The 23,288-nt window shown below is 37.2% G+C and overlaps 1 protein-coding gene across 1 annotated transcript in view; it reads right to left on the reverse strand.

The window, feature by feature from the left end:
- LOC107584924 (plexin A3-like) overlaps positions 1-18,064 on the reverse strand; it is a 47,275-nt gene extending 29,211 nt beyond the window's left edge. The window contains exons 1-2 of the mRNA XM_016271692.1: positions 17,862-18,064; positions 6,088-7,370 (exon numbers count right to left, since the gene is read on the reverse strand). Of these exons, the coding sequence (XP_016127178.1) occupies positions 6,088-7,272 (1,185 nt within the window). The 5' untranslated portion in view covers positions 7,273-7,370; positions 17,862-18,064. The remainder of the gene's footprint in view (positions 1-6,087; positions 7,371-17,861) is intronic.
- Between the last annotated feature and the right edge of the window lie 5,224 nt (positions 18,065-23,288).

Genomic DNA, 23,288 nt, shown 5'->3' on the forward strand with positions numbered 1-23,288 from the left:
ATTTAAATAAAAGTAAATAAATAAATAAAAATGTGTTATAATTTTTAAAAAAAATAATAAAAAAAATGATGATGTAAAACAAAAACTAAATATTTCAGAATCAACAAAAACAACTATACAATGATACAGTTAGCGATTTGTTTGCGGTGATTTAAAACAAAAATAAAACACCACCAAAAACAAAACCCCCCAAAAAAAACTTCAAAAAGTCTTTAAAAAATGTATAATATAAAGTAAATACAAAATAAAAAGTCCAGCTTTCTCAAAAACCAAACAAACAGAAAAACAACAAATAAACATTACAAAAAAAATGGCAGTAAATTACCGTATTGGCCCGAATATAAGACGACCCTGATTATAAGACGACCCCCTTTTTTCCAGATGTACCTTTTGGAAAAGAGCTTTTTAAAAACCAAATCTTGTTTTTTCTCAGTAAAACACATTTTGTCTTCAATTATTTTCAAATTGTATATTTTTCCTATTTTCATTTTTGTTTTGAAAGTACGGTAAAAACTGGTCAAATGTACCAACAATCACATTTAAAAAAATATATACTTTTTGATATACCATTACAAAAAAAAAAAAAACAGGTAGCCCATCTGAATTAGGACATTTAGGCTATCCATCTAATAGTAGCCTACCAAAATCTTATTAACAGTAGAAGTAGAGTTGGTACCATCAGGCTAACGTGACAGTCACGACTCATGCAGCTGTAAGGTTTTCTTTCTCTTTTGTTTTTACTCGCGATCTTTACAACACGCATTACATTACGTATTTCATGGCACACTCGTTTTATGCGTATTTGGCGCCACCTATTGTTGTGGGTGTATTATTGACATGTCAAAGTCTAGACCCTGAATATAAGACGACCGCGTTTTTTCAGATGTATTTCCAAGAAAAAGACATCGTCTTATATTCGGGTCAATACGGTAATAAAATATTAAGTAATAAATTTAAGTTAAAACAACTATACGACAGGGTTAACAATTCTGTTACAGTAATTAAAAACAAAACAACAAAACAAAAAACAGTCCAGCTGTCTCATTAATATAAAATAATTACTTGTTGGTGCTTTGAAGACTTGGCAACCAATGCTGAGTAGCCAGCATTATGCCATTGTTTAATAACCTTTAGGATATCTTTGGGACATTTAAGTTCAATCAAAATGCATAAAGTAAAAATTAATTTGTGGGCCAGATTTAAAGTTAAACACTTAAATGTATTTACATATCACAAAAATAAAAATGCATCCACACAAGCAAACAAATACCCTGAAGACCTAACAACAGCCTTCTCCAGCTGTTGTCGAATCACCGTATCTCAGACAGGAAGTGCCAGCTAATAGATCAGACAGAGAAGAGCCACCCAAACAGAGACTGCGAAAGTGAGCCCATGGGGATCAGACCGGGAGCCGACGCGCACCGACCGGTGAGACATGACATCATCCTGCAATCTACCTCACCGTCAGTGCTTTATCACTTCAGATGTGCTCTCTCTCGAAAGAGGCACCATTTACCCTCTGAGCGTCTCTGAAAAGCATTATTTCAGCCGGTTTTAATGGCTGTCCACTGACACAAAGGAGGAAAAAAAATACAAGAAAATCATGTCATTTCTCCTCAAGGAAATGTCAGAAGAGTTATTCAAAAATCAATTGCACTAACTAACATCTGCAACATATCAATCGACCGAGTGATGAGGTCATCGAGCACCAAACCTAGTCCCCCAGGTTCATCCTGGAGGTGAACTATTGACTCATTACCAAGTTCTCGGAGCTCGACGGAAACCCCAAAACTATTTAATCTCACTTCCTCTGGGCCACGGCATCCAACGGCACATAAAAAACCTCAATTAAGTGCAACGACAGACAATAGACTGAAGGTCTATGATTATGTGAGCACGGAAACCCTCAGGTACCTATTGTGACACGAATCCACACTTTAAAAACATGTTTTAAACAAGGAGGACATGTTCCTGGATCAAAATGGGAATAACCTCGCAATCAACCAATTGGATGAAGGTAGGGACTTTACGAACACTATCATTTCCCTCTGCTTTTAGGACTTAGATATGTTTAAGCTCATAGGTAGTGTATAGAGATGCACCAATGTTACAATTCAGGCAATATCAATAAGTTGAATATTATTTTAATGCTATGGCTGATAACCAATAAATGGTAAAGAAGTAAAGAACGACTTGAATTATCTATAGTATATGCAAAAATATTTCTGCTGATTAAAAAAAAGCACACTGTTTAAATTAGACATCTTAAAGGGGAAGTGCATGTCAAGAAATGGTGCACTCAAATAGTTAAATCTTTGTCGTAATCTATTGCTATTCCTTTAAAGGGGTCATGAACTGCCTTTTTTATTATTTTGTACTGTTCTCTGAAGTCCACTTATAATGTTATTACAATTTTTTACATCATAATTTAGAAGTAATAGGCTATTTTCTGTCCTGTTTTGACCCCCCTCATCAGAACGCTCTGTTTGAATAGGTGTGGCGAATTGTAGACCCTTTATCATTTGGTTTCCACATAGACCTGCATTCGTCTCTCTCGTTATTTACACAACCTGCGTGAATCAGTGGGCGGGGCTAAACAGATAGTGATGTAATAGCAGGCGTTGATTGAGTTTAGTCACTCTATTACATCACAAAGTTTTTATTTTAATAAAAAAATTTTTTAATCATTTTAAATTCCTTGTTTTACTGTTGTGATTATTTTTTTATGATTATTTTACTTCCTTTTATGTAAAGCACATTGAATTACCATTGTGTATGAAATGTGCTATATAAATAAACTTGCCTTGCCTTGCCTAAAGTGGCACGTTCCACAACCTGTCGTTTTGGCAGAATTGCTTCAATATAAGCTGTTTTTAGACTAATGAGAAAGCATATATAAAGCATCAAGGGTTTCCAGAGGCAGACCGTGTGTGGTACACTTGACTGGTTTAAAATGTCAGAGGCGTATTGATTTTGATGTCTAGCCATCACCTTCTTCATCTCTCACATAATAAGCTATTGCTTCCCACCCTGTCCGGTTTGAATAGATTTTTCATCAAAGATACATTACATCAGATTAAGATGTGTAATAGTGTTAGACAGTTTACCCTACACAGGCATTCCTGAATAGTCTGCAACATGTCACAATTAGGTCAATAGGAATCATGTATAGCATCCACAAATTAGTTTTTCAGGAACAACAAAAGAAGAAAAAAAACAGACAATAGACTGAAGGTCTATGATTATGTGAGCACGGAAACCCTCAGGTACCTATTGTGACACGAATCCACACTTTAAAAACATGTTTTAAACAAGGAGGACATGTTCCTGGATCAAAATGGGAATAACCTCGCAATCAACCAATTGGATGAAGGTAGGGACTTTACGAACACTATCATTTCCCTCTGCTTTTAGGACTTAGATATGTTTAAGCTCATAGGTAGTGTATAGAGATGCACCAATGTTACAATTCAGGCAATATCAATAAGTTGAATATTATTTTAATGCTATGGCTGATAACCAATAAATGGTAAAGAAGTAAAGAACGACTTGAATTATCTATAGTATATGCAAAAATATTTCTGCTGATTAAAAAAAAGCACACTGTTTAAATTAGACATCTTAAAGGGGAAGTGCATGTCAAGAAATGGTGCACTCAAATAGTTAAATCTTTGTCGTAATCTATTGCTATTCCTTTAAAGGGGTCATGAACTGCCTTTTTTATTATTTTGTACTGTTCTCTGAAGTCCACTTATAATGTTATTACAATTTTTTACATCATAATTTAGAAGTAATAGGCTATTTTCTGTCCTGTTTTGACCCCCCTCATCAGAACGCTCTGTTTGAATAGGTGTGGCGAATTGTAGACCCTTTATCATTTGGTTTCCACATAGACCTGCATTCGTCTCTCTCGTTATTTACACAACCTGCGTGAATCAGTGGGCGGGGCTAAACAGATAGTGATGTAATAGCAGGCGTTGATTGAGTTTAGTCACTCTATTACATCACAAAGTTTTTATTTTAATAAAAAAATTTTTTAATCATTTTAAATTCCTTGTTTTACTGTTGTGATTATTTTTTTATGATTATTTTACTTCCTTTTATGTAAAGCACATTGAATTACCATTGTGTATGAAATGTGCTATATAAATAAACTTGCCTTGCCTTGCCTAAAGTGGCACGTTCCACAACCTGTCGTTTTGGCAGAATTGCTTCAATATAAGCTGTTTTTAGACTAATGAGAAAGCTAAGTTCTGAAACGTAGAGGATGTTTTTCTCAGTTCATGACCCCTTTAAATTAGTGCTAGATATCAGGAAAAAAAACTTTTAAAATGAGCAGAAACCATTAAATATCCAATATAGGCTAATACAAATTAATTAATTAAAGACATATATAGTATCTTGAGCATTGGTGGAGGTGATGAATTGTGCATTTGGGCTTGGCCTATGATTGTTTGAAAAGAGTGTGATTGTTCCATAAGAAAGTTGATAAAACAATGTCGATCCACAGACAATAGACTGAAGGTCTATGATTATGTGAGCACGGAAACCCTCAGGTACCTATTGTGACACGAATCCACACTTTAAAAACATGTTTTAAACAAGGAGGACATGTTCCTGGATCAAAATGGGAATAACCTCGCAATCAACCAATTGGATGAAGTTAGGGACTTTACGAACACTACCTCTGCCCTCTGCTTTTAGGACTTTTAGGATATGTTTAAGCTCATAGGTAGTGTATAGAGATGCACCAATGTTACAATTCAGGCAATATCAATAAGTTGAATATTATTTTAATGTTATGGCTGATAACCAATAAATGGTAAAGAAGTAAAGAACGACTTGAATTATCTATAGTATATGCAAAAATATTCCTGCTGAAAATCCACTATTAAAAAAAGCACACTGTTTAAATTAGACATCTTAAAGGGGAAGTGCATGTCAAGAGATGGTGCACTCAAATAGTTAAATCTTTGTCGTAATCTATTGCTGTTTCTTTAAAGGGGTCATGAACTGCCTTTTTTATTATTTTGTACTGTTCTCTGAAATCCACTTATAATGTTATTAAAAATTTTTACATCATAATTTAGAAGTAATAGGCTATTTTCTGTCCTGTTTTGACCCCCCTCATCAGAACGCTCTGTTTGAATAGGTGTGGCGAATTGTAGACCCTTTATCATTTGGTTTCCACGTAGACCTGCATTCGTCTCTCTCGTTATTTACACAACCTGCGTGAATCAGTGGGCGGGGCTAAACAGGCAGTGATGTAATAGCAGGCGTTGATTGAGTTTAGTCACTCTATTACATCACAAAGTTTTTATTTTAATAAAAAAATTTTTTAATCATTTTAAATTCCTTGTTTTACTGTTGTGATTATTTTTTTATGATTATTTTACTTCCTTTTATGTAAAGCACATTGAATTACCATTGTGTATGAAATGTGCTATATAAATAAACTTGCCTTGCCTTGCCTAAAGTGGCACGTTCCACAACCTGTCGTTTTGGCAGAATTGCTTCAATATAAGCTGTTTTTAGACTAATGAGAAAGTTGAGTTCAGAAACGTAGATTTAAATTAGTGCTAGATATCAGGAAAAAAAACTTTTAAAATGAGCAGAAACCATTAAATATCCAATATAGGCTAATACAAATTAATTAATTAAAGACATATATAGTATCTTGAGCATTGGTGGAGGTGATGAATTGTGCATTTGGGCTTGGCCTATGATTGTTTGAAAAGAGTGTGATTGTTCCATAAGAAAGTTGATAAAACAATGTCGATCCATGAACAAGTTGTTCCTATTTCCAGATAAACTTCATTTGTTGATGCTGAAAGCAAAGAATTCCTGTCAAGCAAACATAGTCCTAAATACCCCTAACTTAATCCCAAAAACCAGAAGGAAATATTAAGTTCATTATAAGTACGTTGCTGTTGTTTATGCCAACCCCAACACAACCCTAAGCATAACCCTGAGCCTACACCTAAAATGTGATGGGTAGCTCAAGGATTTTGATCTACTTGGCAAAGTTGTGATCAAAAATGCTTGAAATAAAACAGATTCAGAGTGAAAATTAATTCAAAAACTCACCGTATTAATACAAGGCAATTCCTTGTTGAGCAACCATGGCAGAGACAGCTTTCCTTCCCCGCGGTAACACGACTTGATCCTCTCTCGCATGGCCAGGTTGATCTGGTGCAGCGTGAAGAGGCACAGCACTGTTTCTCTCGGTGGGTTAGCCCTGTTCTTCTGACCCTGGGAAAAGATCACAAACAGGACATCCTCGTCCTCAGAAAGGCCGAGAGCCTGGGCCAGAATCTTCCCAGGACGGTGCTTGTAGGCAGCTTGGACAAGTCGGTATTCCACCCCATCCTTGGTGCACCCAAGTGGGAACTCGATGTAGGAGTAGAACTCTGTGTCGTTGGAGCACATGCGGACGATTTTTGAGGTAAAGAACTTCTCGCCCGTCGCATCCACCTGGGTGAGCTGGGTATCCAGTTGCAAAGTGAGAAAATAGATGTACGTGCGGCTGGAGAACCCGTAAACGTAGTAGATGTCAAATGCGGGATATTGAGACAGAGTGTCTGAAGGTATCTTGATTTGAGAGGACACAAACTCATCTTGGTAAACCAAGCTGAACATTTCCATTTTCTCCTCATCGGCCACCAGTTTACGGCTGGACAAGGTTGGGAAATACTCTGATTTGCCATCGATGGCGGAGCCGATGAAGAGGCGGCTGTCACCTTTCTTTTTCTTCTTCAAGTCTCCGTCGTCATAGCCCACCACAACTCCAGCCATTCCATCTGGCTCTTTGGCTCCTGAGAGGTAGTGTTCTTTACGGTGATGCGGTTCACCAAGCTTGAAGAGATCTTCTAGCCGCAGGAACTGGCACACGCCCTGCCAGATGCTTCCACAAGCCACCAGACGGTTGCCAGCGTAATCAACCAGCAGCAATTTGTTGACGTTGTCTGTGGATTCCAGTTTTTGCGTGCATGGTCGTACGCTGGGGGGCGGGTAGCACTTGGCGTTGTCCTCCACGGGACCCGTCTGGTGTGAGCGCAGTTCAGTCAGATTGGCGGAGAGCTTGTAGACTCGGTTTATTGCACCGACGAACACCTCGCCAGTCTTGCGGTGCACAGTGAGGTGCGTGAGGCTCATGTCTTTAACACTGAAGCTCCCGGAGACTTCAGGGGGTTCGGTAGGAGTCATGGGAAATGCCATGTTGGTCCCAGTCAAAACAGAGATGGAAAATACCAGCAGCAACAAGGACCTCATGATTCCAGACCTTCTAAATTGGAGGGGGAATGAGACAAAGCTCTTCCCTCAAGCGTATTCCAGGCTTTTTCTTCTTTTGCTGTCTCAGTGGTTCATGTCTACAATTAAAGAGAGAGAGAGAAACAAGGAAAAAATTAGTTCATCTGAAAATGGATTATGCAGGCAAAGCAATGCCTTATCATTAAAAGTTTAATTGCATTAAAGGGGTCATCATTGCACTGCCTCTTCCTTCACTAACAACCTCTTTCTAATTCTGCAATACTTATCAGCATCACAAATCAATCAAGAAACTGTTGATCATGCATCTAGTAGCAATACTACTTGTTTCTAATGCTGAGATTCTTTGGAAAGATTTGCAAAGCAGCTAGTGCCATATAAAGCCACAAACAAGATTTTTCCACATTTTACGGAGGATCCCTCAAGCTCAAACAATAAAGAGCCAACAGCGCCAAGATCATGGGTTTGATTCCCTGGGAATGCATAAACTTGATAAACTTAAAATCTAATAAAATGCATACCTTGTCTGCCATAAAATGCATCCAACTTTCTTTCTATTACCTCACTGCAATTAGTCAGGCCAAGTTTCTAAACACTGAATAAACGTTGTTGGTGTGTACATGTTGATAGCTAAGTGTTGCATGTATTTATCCGTCTTGTACACATGCACAAGAGGCACTCTTGCAGATTCTTACCGGAAATTAAGCTTTGAGTTCTAGTACAATGAACTTTGACGATAACTGATTTTAAAACCCAACAAACAGAATCTTAGCACTTCTGCCTGAGACTCAATCCATCCCTGCCTGCTCTCCATTTGGAGGCATTAGTGACTCAGAGTGGACTGTGAGTCAGTGCGTGACAGCTGGGTGAGGGGATTTTGGGGGTATGTATTGATCGAGTGGCTTCTGTTGGTGCCAAGCCTTGTCACTCCCACTCCTTTCACTCAATGGATTGCTAATAAACCTTTATGGTCATTGCAAGCACTAATACCAAGCGCATTTGTTAATTAGGAAGCAGCCCTTAACCAGACAGCAAGAACAGGGATGGAAATCGTAAGGAATTTAACGATACGGACTCTGATTCAAGTGATTCTGTATTTTTAACAATTCTTTGTGATTTGGAGAAGAAAAGGACAGACAATAGAAACTATTCCACTGCTCTCAAAGGCCTGTTTTCAAATGATGATTATTTTTTATATTCAAAACAATAATGCAGGGTTCCCACACTTTGCAACAAATATATTTCCATGACCTTTTCATGAACTTTCCAAATAATTCTGATTACTGAATAAGAATACATAAAACCGATTCAATCAAAATCAATTCAATTTGGGAACATGTTTAACCAATTGAACCAAACCAAATTTTGTGGTTACAATCGGACTGTGGCTTGAAAGTAAATTTTCCGCAATTAAATAGTTTAGAACATAACTAGAACAACTTATAATCATTTTAGAAACTCCATGACTTTTATAGGCCTGGAAAATGGAATTTGAAATGTTCTGATATAACCAGGTTTTCCTTGACTATGGAAAAGAAATGTTTCATATTTTAAAAATCTAAATATATAAACGCACAACATGAAATGGTGCACTTTTTCAGACTGCAAGAAATGATGAATCTCTCACACTCCTGTTAACCGAATAGCACGAAAATAATTTGCTTTTATTTCAAATAAAAAAGGAACTAGTTTTGAATAAGAACCTTTCTCAATTTTTAAACCCGAGCAAGATCACAGAGAGAAGACAGAAAGAACACAAAAAACACAGCGAGAGGTTATAGCACCATTTCATTCACTCTTGGAAAATTTAACACAAGCAGTTTGCAGATCAAACACATCGGTCGTTTGTTCAATCGCTTCTTCCCCCCACTGGGCAGAACAGCAGGAATGAAAAAGGTCTGCATGGCTTCTGTTGTCTGTCTCCCTTTCTTTCTTTCTGTCTTTCTCTCTTTCCAAAGAGAAGGGAAGGGAAGGGTCGGGAAGGGCCACATTAAACACACACGGCCGGAATAAGGCTTCACTTCAACCACAATCTAAGCACTACAGTTTTTCTGCATCTGGCAGGACTAAGGGGTCTTGCTTCAATTTGTCTCTGGAAAACATGTGCTCAAGCTACGGCCACAATGTTTTTATTCAATAATACATCATAATATTCAATTCTCACTATACTGTACAGCTACTTTAGAATCTGTATCAGTACTTTGACTATTTGTGTGTTCAGTTAATGAAAAAGCAGGTTTTAAAGGGGTCATATGATGTGGCTAAAAAGAACCTTATTTTGTGTTTTAAAGCTTGTTGTTTTACAGAACATCACAGTTATATATGACATGAGAATAAGGCCTGAAGTTAGGAAGAGCATTTTAAGGAAAATATCAATTCTATTTTCATAATGATTTTTTTCTTCTCAAACCTTGTATGTGGTGTAAAAACACCCCTGGCCAAATCACTTCCCACTTTGATAATTACTGTAGTTACCATGTTCTGAACATTACATCCTTTCTTTTCCCCCAGATGTAATCTATCTAGGTGGCTGAATAAAAATATTTGAACTTTATATCTAAAAATTACCTCAACTTAGCACCAGCAAGCTTGTTAGCTAGACAGTTAGCATCAGCTAACAATATTTACTTATTTTCAGTATGGTTATGACGAATAAACATTCATCTGTCTACTCCGCTAGTTAACCCAAACAATATCAAAATTTATACTGTTGATAAACAATATAAAAACAGACGTCACATAGGGCTAAATGCGTAGCATTTTAATAAAACTGTTAACGTTCAGGCAGCGGGGAATATGAACGTGCATGAGTTATTTTATTTAATCTGTGTTATTTTAATGTTTCGGGTTTTTTTATACCTAAAACATAGAGACACTGATATTGATGTGTCTGCATTCAAGCATTTCAGTGGGCTTAAATAGATCACCCTTTACAGCAGATTTAGTTAACAAACAACTGACAGTTTTGACCTAAATATGATTTTCAGTTACAATAATTAATCCTAAACTTCGACATTAGTAATTTACTTTTAGCAGCATCAGTCGTGCGCGCACTCACAAGATCTCCCGGTTCTTACTTGTGAATTCAGTTCACTGGAGACTCGCACTAAATGGTTCATTTGAATCAGTGAGTTGTCGCCTCGAGAACAGCTGCAATCGGATCATTCTAATTCGTGAATGAATCGTTTGGTGCGATTTGCGAACCGATTTAAAAGGTTCATTGAAAAGAATCAGTTTGTTCTTGAATCAGACACCGCTTCTGCGTCTCGGAGCACGTGATATATTAGGAGTAACGCTATGTTTTATGAAATGTAGTGAAGTAAAAAGTACGATCTTATGCTTTGGAATGTAGTGAAGTAAAAGTAAAAGTTACTTAAAATAAAACTACTCCAGTAAAAGTACAGATACTTGAAAAATGTACTGAAGTACAGTAACGAAGTAAAACTACTCCGTTACTGTCCACCACTGCAAGCGTGTGACGGAAATGTACCGGCCCTTACCATACTGTGATACCGTGTCCCGGCGCGATGAGACAAAACCAGTTAAACCCATTATAAACGAGGCATTTGTTGCATTCAGTGGGGACATAATTACTGATTATAATGACTTATACGGTCGCTATACGCGTTGCGTATCGCGCTGTGTAAACATAAAACCATGTCTGCATTTGTGATCGGAGAAACAACAAACAACAAGCGCTACTCTACACTGCTCAAAACTCACGTTTGAATCGTCAGTGGCAAATTCTTTAAATATGAAAACGTACTTGCAGTCTGTGAGTCAGAAGCGCCAGACTGTCCTTGCAAAGTTGGAACTGCCCCACTTTATAGAAACAGACACTGGCATTGTAGGCTACTCTCCCAGGAAAGAGTCCTCGTCCTCCATAAAATGCGCTGCACACATCTGAATATTTAGGTTGAAGTGTTCTGGAACAGTGTTGTAAATACAGCTTAACCAAATACAACTTAACCACTGATTTCTAGTTGTGTCCTCTTTTGGAAAGCCAAACAAAGTAATTTTGCTTTCATAACGAAACACACAGCGTCTTCACAACATGGCGACGGCAGCAACAATACTACAGTGAGAATCAAAGTTACGCCTTCTTTCTTTCCGTGAACATTTGGGCGGCGTTATGCAAATCTTCCCACATCGTGACGTAGACATGCGGGGGCGTGTTAGAACGAGCCGTTTTAGGTAGGCATGGTTGACTTAATTTTATAAAGAATATCTCTTTGGATTTGAGACTTTAGTCTTTGCAACTTTACAGATCTTCTTTATGCACCAAGAGCTTGTAACCCTCCAAAGAGAAAGGAACAATTTTAATTGCATCATATGACCCCTTTAAAATCACATCCTTCACAAATTTAAATCCCATAAATGACAAATTTCAAACACAAACAAGTGTCGGCAGGCTTCAAACCTAAAAACTCATTTAAAAAGTGCATACGCATCACATTTTCAGGAGCATAATTAAATAGTCCACATGAAAACAAAGTATTTACAACACAACCACTCATTAATTCAACCGAAATCCGCATGTTAAACAAAAAAAAGATGTAAATTACCAAGAAGCGCACCAGATTCCTGTAATTTAACGTTGCGAACAATCTGGGGGAAAAAAATCACTGCAGACTTCAGGTTCCTAAAATCCGAAATCCTTGCTTATTTTATTATAATGATGTATCGTAATACATTCTCTGATTTGCAGGAGAAGCTATTGAACAGCAATCACAGTAATTTCATTAGCACAGTAGAAGCCGGCTGGTCCCAGTTAAAAAGCTGAATGCCTAAGCAGAACGTTTTAACCCAGGAAAGACAGACAGAGAGAGCGTCAGGGAGTATCTGTTCAGATCTAAGCATTACTGTACTTGTTAATAGCAAATTAGGTTGATCTGACAGTCTTTATAGTGTTTCTAGCTGTTTTCATAATGGCAAAACACACGATGGGTGGCCATGGAGCTCTGCATACGCTAAATAATATCGAAATTAAATCATTTGCACTAAATTTTCCATCAAAACAGAGCAGAGATAAAGCATACACATTCAAGTCGACGAAAGCATTAGCGTCCATTGGCAAATCTGCAATGACCCAAAACAAATATTTATTCGAGAAGGTGACAGGCGTTGTGCAATTTTTCAAGCCCGTCAATATTTCTGACAAACGCCCCCCGTGACCTTTCTGCCCATCCTCAACTGTAAACAAGAAGCCGGGTGGAATCCTGATGAGACGAGCAGTGCTGAGCCCATAAAACCACCCGCTTCACATGCCAGTACATGTTTGTGTGTGTTTTTAAAGCACCCAGGTGAAATAGACTCATCTATTAGTCTTGCTTTTCAACTAATTTTAGCTCACTGCTGCCCCTCTTCATCACTGGTGAATTAACACATCAATCAGTTTGGTCACTTGCTGGAAAAATAATGGACAGTTTCAGATTGAGCCCTCGGGTCCAACGGCATGGTTAAAACTCGGTGAAAGCGGGCAGAGAGGGTCACGATGGTTTTGTGCGATATGAGAGCTTGTGGTTTGTGGTTCAGGAAAGAGAGAATCACACAATCATCGGACATGCTCCAGACGGGGTGAATCAAGTGCCGTGAACTATCAATAACACAGAAAAGGTTCATTAATTTCCCTTCGCAAACAAACAAGTTCTGAAGCCTGGCTGGCTGTGCTTTGACACATTCACTAAATGATTTTAAACGACACAGGCAGGTAATAACCCATACAGATATTTACCATGGAAATCACAGTCTCTGTCAAAACAACTTTTACTAACGGACAGAAAATATATTGATGCAAGAATCTAAAGCCTTTTTTAAACAAAATTGGAGTCAGGGGACCCCAAAAAGATGCTGGGGGTCTGTGAAAAAAAAATCATCATAAACATTATATATATATATATATATATAGTTGATTTTTTACTATGCTTTTACAGTAGCAACAATTGACTATGGTACTTTAGTGGAAAACATGCTCACCATGGTAAACCTTTGTATGGGAGAAAATTGGTAAACTTACCAAAAATTATTACAGAGAGAGAGAGAGAGAGAGAGAGAGAGAGAGAGAGAGAGAGAAATAGATCACTAGTCCATCTAATCAAGGACTCACAACAGAATCCTCTTCTCCTGATCTCCTGAATGGGGGTCAACAGCTCTTGATTAGAACGAAGACTATGGGGGGAAACAAAATCTAAATTGCTCTTTTCACAGGATTGGACTCATGATATCACACATGGATGAATCCACACTGAGACCCATCAGGCCAACAGGAAGCGTACATGCCTCAAATAAACTTCATAATGCTGCTGCCTCATCCGATTTAATCATCGTGACTGTGGTAATCAGGGGTGTCTGCTGAATCATAAATGCATAAACATAAAAGGACTCACAACAGCATCCTCTTCTCCTGACTTCTGTAATGGGGGTCAACAGCTCTTGATTAGAACGAAGACTATGGGGGGAAACAAAATCTAAATTGCTCTTTTCACAGGATTGGACTCATGATATCACACATGGATGAATCCACACTGAGACCCATCAGGCCAACAGGAAGCGTACATGCCTCAAATAAACTTCATAATGCTGCTGCCTCATCCGATTTAATCATCGTGACTGTGGTAATCAGGGGTGTCTGCTGAATCATAAATGCATAAACATAAATCTGTTATTCTTCCATCTCCATTTTCCATGAAAAAGAACACGCCGAGCACAACCCAGTTACATAAACATAGGACGCGCATGGGAAAATGCAAATGTATACAAGTGTACAATCTATAAAGCTATAGAGAGAGAGAGAGAGAGAAATAGATCACTAGTCCATCTAATCAAGGACTCACAACAGAATCCTCTTCTCCTAATCCTCTTCTCCTGACTTCTGTAATGGGGGTCAACAGCTCTTGATTAGAACGAAGACTATGGGGGGAAAAAAAATCTAAATTGCTCTTTTCACAGGATTGGACTCATGATATCACACATGGATGAATCCACACTGAGACCCATCAGGCCAACAGGAAGCGTACATGCCTCAAATAAACTTCATAATGCTGCTGCCTCATCCGATTTAATCATCGTGACTGTGGTAATCAGGGGTGTCTGCTGAATCATAAATGCATAAACATAAATCTGTTATTCTTCCATCTCCATTTTCCATGAAAAAGAACACGCCGAGCACAACCCAGTTACATAAACATAGGACGCGCATGGGAAAATGCAAATGTATACAAGTGTACAATCTATAAAGCTATACATTAAACTATAAGTAATTTAAGTTTTAATAATGATTAATAAATAAATAAATTCAACTCCGACTAAATGACAAACTAAACTGCAAAACAAAACGCTGTGGGATAGACTTACATGCAATGATATATAGAACTAATCAATATATTGATTTCTAAATCCACTTTTTGTCTTGTCTATTCAATGCTTTCTTCTGCCAAAGTAACAATGCCTTTGAATGATCTTCATTTAGAGGGCTTTTCTCAGCAAACATTGATATACGTGATTAATCGTGATTTAATTTGACAAATTAACTGGCTTATCGTGTAATTAGCTCAATTAGGGTTTTTAATTGATTGACAACCCAATATAAAACAAAACCATTGTCAGAAATGGCTTCATACTTATGCAAACTATTCAAACATTCTTCCCATGCCTCTTCTTCTCTACAAAAAATATTGTTTCAAATGAAAAAAGAGCAAAGTAAAATAAAACCCAAGTCATTTGATATAACAGATAGAGCTCGAGGCAAATATCATCTGCTGTATCTGTTGGCAAGACGCTGTCCTGGCCATAAGCGGCTCTGTCCTCGAGTGACTACAATATTGAGTCAACAAAGGGCCGAATCCTCCATACATTCAATCCCCAAAATAATTCAGCATCACATATATAGTGCTCTTCTCTTCTGAGGGTCATGACTCATGACCCTGAGCATTATGAGCTCTCAGGGTCACAAAAGGCAGCGGAGGAACCTCCACGTGTCCTCCGATTCTTTCCTCTTTCTGTTGTTTTAGTTTCTGAGTCTCATCCTGTTGGAGGCCGGGGTCAAACATTTTGTTTACGTTCTCTCTTTCACTCCTAAATGATTGCAGGAATAAAAAAGAATAGTAAACACACACTGAAATAAATTTGGTGTAGAAACAATATTCACTAGAATATTTCGTAAATAAGTACAAAGAAACTACTCCGATAATGTCTGCAACAATCTCTAAAACATTCTTACAGTGTATTTGTAGCACTAATGATATGATAAAAATGCAATAGTAACTAAAACTAGATTTATTGACTCACTAACCAAAGTCAAAACAGCTCAACCTCAAATTTCTATGATATTATGGTCCCTAAATATGACTCGGGTCACTCATTTGACTCTTTTTAATAGTCTGCCAGGCATAAATCATAGATACAAAAAGTTATAGACATTATTAAGAGTAGGAAATATTACATTTTGAATGAAAAAGAGGCTGTGATAGATGGGATGTTCAGTTTGCACGGTCTTTGCCACATCTATGCGATGTTCAACAGCTTGCACTGTCTTTGCCACATCTAATAATTGAAGACATGTTTTTTTTACAGATTTTGTGTCACAAGGAAAGTCACATTTTTTATATTATATATTATATTTGTCAAACGGGAAAAAAAAATCAACATTCAGGTACACAACAATAACACCCATTTAAACAAGTCTCAGCCTCATTTTCCTTCACAAAATATTAAATATGGCATCTAGTATGACTAGGCACACTGTAAAAAATGTGTACCTAACTGAACTTGAACTTAAATTTGTAAGTACAATAAAAGCAGGTTGGTCAACTTCAATTATATCAAACCGACTTTAAAAAAAATAGTTGGAATTGGTTACATTTGATGAGTTGAAGTAATGGAAACCCCTGTTTCCATGACTTATTGACTAAATCATTTTTACAATAACAAAACTTGAACCACTGACTAGTCACCCAACACAAAAACCTTAGGAATGCGATTAAAAAAGAAAATATTTATAAGAAAATATAATAATAATGATAATGATAATGCAGTTATTATTATTTACAATGTTACAACTTAAAATACATATTAAAAATATGTGCTATGTATAGCGTTGGATGCAATTATATACATTTAATTTTCATATGCAGATTATAATTTCCCCCAAAGCATATACTGTGATATATATAGAAAGAGGGAGAGAAGATTTCGGTTTGGTGTAAAAAGCGTTTTGCTCGGTTCCTCCTCCAGCGGAGCTCGCACTAATCTCAGACCGGGTGAGAGCATCCCTGAGCCGGCTACTGCAGCCAGCCACAGCCCCTCTCCTCTCCACCCAGACATGGATCAAACTGGCACACAAGGATTTGAATGATCAAATCTTGTACAAACCCATCAACTGCATCTTATCGGGGGGATCTCAACGCATCAATTACCCATGCAAGCAAATAAACGAAATCAATGAGCAAATTAAGCAATAGGCTACATTTGATTTTAGTTTAGGCTTTAATTGGAGGAACAACATTTGGGTCATTTGCCTAGAGGCAAACAATATTTTTTTTAGTCATGTGACTTACAGATGTGACAGACAAACAGATTGATTGCCTGATATCACATTTGTCCATGCATCTACTCAATCTGTTTGTCTTAATTAACTAAAACAATGCGATTTTCTTGAATTATGACCCCTGATTGTGGTCTGTGCTGTTTATCCAAAGCAACTTTCCATCTGAAATGTCAATGTGCATGTGTTAGATCCATGCACAACCACCTACAGGCAAGACTGGAATAATTATCCACTGTGTATTCTCCACCCAGACATGGATCAAACTGGCACACAAGGATTTGAATGATCAAATCTTGTACAAACCCATCAACTGCATCTTATCGGGGGGGATCTCAACGCATCAATTACCCATGCAAGCAAATAAACGAAATCAATGAGCAAATTAAGCAATAGGCTACATTTGATTTTAGTTTAGGCTTTAATTGGAGGAACAACATTTGGGTCATTTGCCTAGAGGCAAACAATATTTTTTTTAGTCATGTGACTTACAGATGTGACAGACAAACAGATTGATTGCCTGATATCACATTTGTCCATGCATCTACTCAATCTGTTTGTCTTAATTAACTAAAACAATGCGATTTTCTTGAATTATGACCCCTGATTGTGGTCTGTGCTGTTTATCCAAAGCAACTTTCCATCTGAAATGTCAATGTGCATGTGTTAGATCCATGCACAACCACCTACAGGCAAGACTGGAATAATTATCCACTGTGTATTGACTACTAAAAACAGTCAAATCATTTCAATGCATTTTTTAATGCACAACACACATGCACGGATATGTTGCCCCCCTTTTCGCTAAACACTGCTTTTAATGCCCCCTTTGTTCTTGCTGGCTTTATTGACCACATCCATCAGGATCATTTCCACACAGCAGTTTAACCATCTATCCACTCATCTACTAGATCGCGTTGTTTGTTTGTTTTTGTGGTAAAGGTAAAAGCAGCACGCGCTACATCTCCAGATCCTGCACTCACGATTTCGCTACAATAAAGCCATGCATCAGAATGAATCGCTCGCGCGAGTGTTTGTGTATCACTCGTACCTGTGTTCAGAGTGCAACAGTTACATCCACAGTTGGGTTTTGTAGAGCCTCTCGGTGCTTATCGCGGACGGATTCGGAGATATCGCTTTATTTTCCTGTGCAGAACGCCCGTATGAAGCCGTAAATGCGCTCAGCGCGTCGATGGCATGGTATTCTCCAGTCCGCACCTCAAGAAAGCGTCGCGCTTTACTTTAGAAGCGTGGACTCGCAGCTATCGCTTTAAAATGGAGCGTACCATTCGCACGGTAGGGGAGCGTTGAGACGCGTATGGTACGCGTATATGTTTTGAGGGGACTTAGTATAACTTAATCACACAATGATTGAGTTTAATTTTTATTTTCATCTAAATACAGAGCGGAATATCTTATCATAGTTTAAGAACCGCGTAAATGTTTTTACAATGTTGTTGTCAATCATCCCTGTCATAATGAATGGCATCATCCCGCCCTTCATGTAGGATTCTCTAGCAACCCAGATGTTGAGTAGACTGTAAAAACAGACGGATATGTCTGGATTACAACAATTAAGGTCATGATGCTGAGAGATGAGAAATTGGTTGCATCTTTTTGCTAATAAATACAGACTAATCATTTAATCTTCCAGTCAACAAAAATTACTACATCACCCAAAAATGAAGATACCACCATGAAAATATTAATTTCAGTTCCCCCTTCTGTGCTTATGAAATCAAATTTGGACTTTTGTGGGGTTTTTTTTCGTTTTAAAGTAATCTATATGCTAGTGTTCTCCTAAAAGTTGACCAAATATTTTTATGCGTTTATGCACATTCTTTCTCTTATGGGAAAACGAACCGAAATGATTGATTAATGTCACACCAGCATATGCAAAAGTATTTAAACAAATGCGGTGCAGAATGAAAATGTTCCTCTTTTTAATTTGCAACATCGTCCAAAAATATTTTTATTTTTGTGTCTGTGCCCATAGGTCAATTATTTTTTCTGTCCAAAATATATGTTTTAAGTAGTGAAGCTCAAGTAATGCATTTTTAAATTGAGCTACAGTTTCAACCTTCATATGGTAAAATATATACAGTATAATTTCAAAATAAATTTTCAAAAATATACAAAACAAATGGCCAAAATATATTGGTAGAAAATATATTTATGTAAATATATTTTAGCTTTTTCTTTTTTTTTGTATGTGTATATTTTGGAAAAAATGTGTGTGTGTGTATATATATATATATATATATATATATATATATATATATATATATATATATATATATATATTTTTTTTTTTCACTTTTTGCCAGATGGGTATATATTTTCCTGTATAGGAAAATTAAAATAATAAGAATACTGCAGTTCTTTCTTCTGACAGCAACAAGATTAAATGGAGAGCAAATTGAGACTTCTGCTTTAGTCTTCTGCATCTCAGTTGTTTCTACTGAGAAAAAGAATCTCACAAGTATCCTCTACAGTTTCAAAAGAGCTTAACAATGTCTCAAACTGTGCTCAGATTTGCCCATCTGCGATCAGAAGTTCAACAATGAATGATATGTTCCTATAAAGCCAAATGATCAGAGTTGTGTGAAAATGTGTTTTTTAAGACTTGCATCTGAGACAAATTTGACACCTCAATGAAGCATAACGGAGATCTCCAACAAGCCTCCTGAGCTATAAAAACTCTGAGCATCATCTGAGTATTAAACCATTCTTCTGGGAGCTCCTCGCCAGGCCAACAGTGTTCAAACATCAGATTTGCTCTTTGATCTTCTACAAGTTAAATGTTTCACAGAGGTCACACGGCAGAGACTAGAGATTTACGCTAAGCAAATGCATTCTGGGTGTCTTATCATGTGGCTCAGAGTGTTCTTTTTTTGTGTGCAGGAGGTGCTACCAGGCAGCAGATCTGTCCTTTGCTGTTTGCTTTTAATGACGTTTGATGTAATCTTCAAGCAAATAGCCACGCAATCCTGTTATTCAAATCATGTGGCCCAGTAAATGGCTGTTTAGGGAAAATGACACTCCACAGTAAACAAACACCAAAATTGCCTCATGTAAACACAGCAAATCTACAAATCCATGCCTATGGCATTTCAATCGTAAGAGCTAATAGTCTTTAGAATGACTTCACTAATATGTGTTTTACAACCTCTGACTCTGGAAGGTAAATTTCAAGTAGTTTCCAGAAAAATAAGTCTCAAATCTCAGATGTGAAGACAAAGTTTAAATCTAATTCTAACCAATAAGTAAAATCCAGTTAGTATCTAAACTCTGAAACTACTGAGATCCCAAAATAACCCGACGGCGGTTGGGTGGGATGGTAGCGTTTGACTTTCCTGCTCTCCCCCTCCTTCTCCTCCTGTGATCCAGGCAGTGTTTGTGCTTGGCACGTTCTGCCCAACCCTATTCTTTTCCTCTGTAATTGTGAGCATCTGTAATTGAAGCCACTTGAGCCCAGCAGGCGGTATAGTCATCGGTTCTTCCACCTCATCGGGATTTTGGAGGATGGTGCTGCTCGGTGCCGCCGTGCACATGCAACGGCCCAACAAGACGGGTTGGAGGATGCAGGAAAAAAAAAAGAGAAGTACGTGGGAGGAAACTTCCAGGGCTGATGAAAGCGTGCGGATTGTCCTTGCAAACATAAACCTCATCAGAGCAAAAGACTGTCACAGGATGACACTGCATGGGTGCATTTGGATGGAGGACCGTTGGTTTCATTGTGAAATCAGATTTATAAACACGTTTTTATCTACTAAGAGTGTCACTCATGTGATTCAGGTTCCCAAGTTCAATCATGTTGAGTTGCGACTGGTTTTCCTTGGAAAAAAGAACCGTTTTTCATGGAAAAGTACACAAGATATGCTTAAAATCAAACTCTGAAATGTATTAATCATGTGATTCAGGTTCCCAAGATCAGTCATGTTGAGTTGTGACTGGTTTTGCTTAGAAAAAAACAGTGTGTGAAATAGAAAAGTTCCCAAAATCGGCCTGAAATCAAGCTCTGCATCACACAATCTGTTTATGCTGGCATTAGCTTAAGTTGACTTGCAACTAACAAATGACAAGCATAGCACAGCAAAGTTTGATTTGACACACAGCTTGTGACATCGACAACAACAAAAAGCATATTTCTCCCTTTTAAAGGCTAAAGGAATAATTCAACCAAAAAAAAAAAGAAAAAAGAAATTTTGCTGAAAAATGACTCGCTCTCTGGCCATTCAAGAAAAAATAAAAACATCACAATAATCCACAAGTAATCCGCACTCCACCAGTCCATCAATTAATGTATTGTGAAAAGCTGCTTTTTTCAAGAAACAAATTCATCATCAAGCTATTGTTTCAGGCTAAAATGCAAGTCCTCTATCCATAATGATGCTTTCTCCAGAAGTCATCTGGTCTGAATCAGGAGGGAAATATGCTCAGATCAAGCACGGTTTACAAGAAAACTAATCCAAATCAGTTCTAATAATCAGTGGATTTTGGAGGAAAACTTTTTCACTGGAGGAAGTGTTATTATGCACTCTCAGAAAAAAAGGTACAAAAGGTGTCACTAGGGCAGTACCTTTTCAAAAGGTATACTTTTAGGTACTAATATGTACACTTTAGTTACTAATATGTACTTTTAAGGTAAAAATATGGACTCTTTAGGTACAAAGGTGTGCCTTTTGAAAAGGTACCGCCCCAGTGACAACTTCTGTACCGTTTTTTCTGAGAGTGTGGATTATGGAGTGGTGTGGATTACTGTGATGTTTTTATCAGCTGTTTGGACTCTCATTCTGACGGCACCCATTCACTGCAGAGGATCCATTGGTGAGCAAGTGATATATTACTACATTTCTCCAAATCTAAAGAAGAAACAAACTCATCTACATCTTGGATGGCTTGAGGGTGAGTACATTTTCAGCACATTTTCATTTTTGGGTGAGCTATTCCTTTAACAACCCTGTTTAGTTTGCCATCCTGACTACATATGATTCCACAGATATATTTTATTACTTGCATTTAACATTGATTTAGCACAAAATGAACATCATTTACGCACTTAGCAGACACTTTTATCCAAAGCGATCAAATCAAATCATCAAAGTGACCACATCAAATGAACGCATTTATGCACTTAAACACCTTCTAATGATCCTTTGGTTGATGCAACTATTTAGTCATCTTACAGAGGGCTGCTTAGCTCAGCCGAAAAACATAATTTAAGCAATAACCTCTCATTTCATGCTACACCGTGTGTTATCAGGGGGAATAAAACAACCTTTTCATCAAATGTGATGTCTGTTCCTTTTTATCATGTCATGCAGTCCCAGTGAATCTGAATCATGATTTATTACGACTCTTGAGTTATTTGATTTTGCCAGTAAAATGTTTTGCAGAGGTCATCTCATCTGAAGGTCGTGGCAGGACACTAGTAAAGCGTATCGGTCCAGGCAATCAAGCATTTAAAAGCACAAATCTGAAGCTCATATTTTGAGCAAAGCACTTCTATTACTTCTTACAAGATGCATTTCAATATGGCATGCAACCTAACAAACAAGGTTAGCTAGCAATTTTTATAACTAGTCTCGTGTTATTCTGCATGTAATGTCTAGCTCTTGCTCTGAAATTCCTCTTTTAATTTCAGCTAACGTCATTTGGATAATACTAACTATTAACCAATTAGCTAGTTAGGCTTTGTTATAGGCTGCATTCTGGTAACACTCACTCTTTAATGATTCAGTCTTGTACTGCTTTATTTTTCATGTTGAAAAATGTCTATCTACCTACCTACCTACCTACCTACCTACCTATCATCTATCTATCTATCTATCTATCTATCTATCAAAATATCTAATAAAATTACAAGCAAACACATTACAAAATTACTACAACTTGAGCTAAAATGAAAATGGGAAAAATATATATTTTTTATTTTCAAAAAAATATAAACTATCAAATATAACTATGTATAATAGTATCTCAATGATACTCTATCTATCTATCTACCTATCTATCTATCTATCTATCTATCTATCTATCTATCTATCTATCTATCTATCTATCTATCTATCTATCTATCTATCTCATTCTCTCTCTTTCTCTAGAATCTCAATGATACTAAAATAACACTGGTTGAATTTCCTGACTCAAAAATAAAACACCTCAGATCACTGGACTAAAATGGATAGCAAATGCCAGTTCAGGTTGACTTTAAAATAGCAGGTTATATATATATATATATATAGTCTAACTGCTATAATAATACACATTTAGCCCATTTTTAGATGGTATATTTTTGGTTCAAATTCAGATTTCATTTTTAAACACCATCCCCTTCTACTTTTATTCTACTGTCTCTCTTTAAAAGATACTCTTGTTTAAGTGCTTTTCACTTTTACCACACACCCGTCTGTGGCGAAGCCCCATGTGAAAACTGATGCCTACATTCTTGTAATTTGCAGAAGTCACCATAAAA

This window comes from Sinocyclocheilus grahami, unplaced genomic scaffold (assembly GCF_001515645.1).
Source record: "Sinocyclocheilus grahami isolate Dianchi unplaced genomic scaffold, SAMN03320097.WGS_v1.1 scaffold64.1, whole genome shotgun sequence".
Classification (NCBI taxonomy): Eukaryota; Metazoa; Chordata; class Actinopteri; order Cypriniformes; family Cyprinidae; genus Sinocyclocheilus; species Sinocyclocheilus grahami.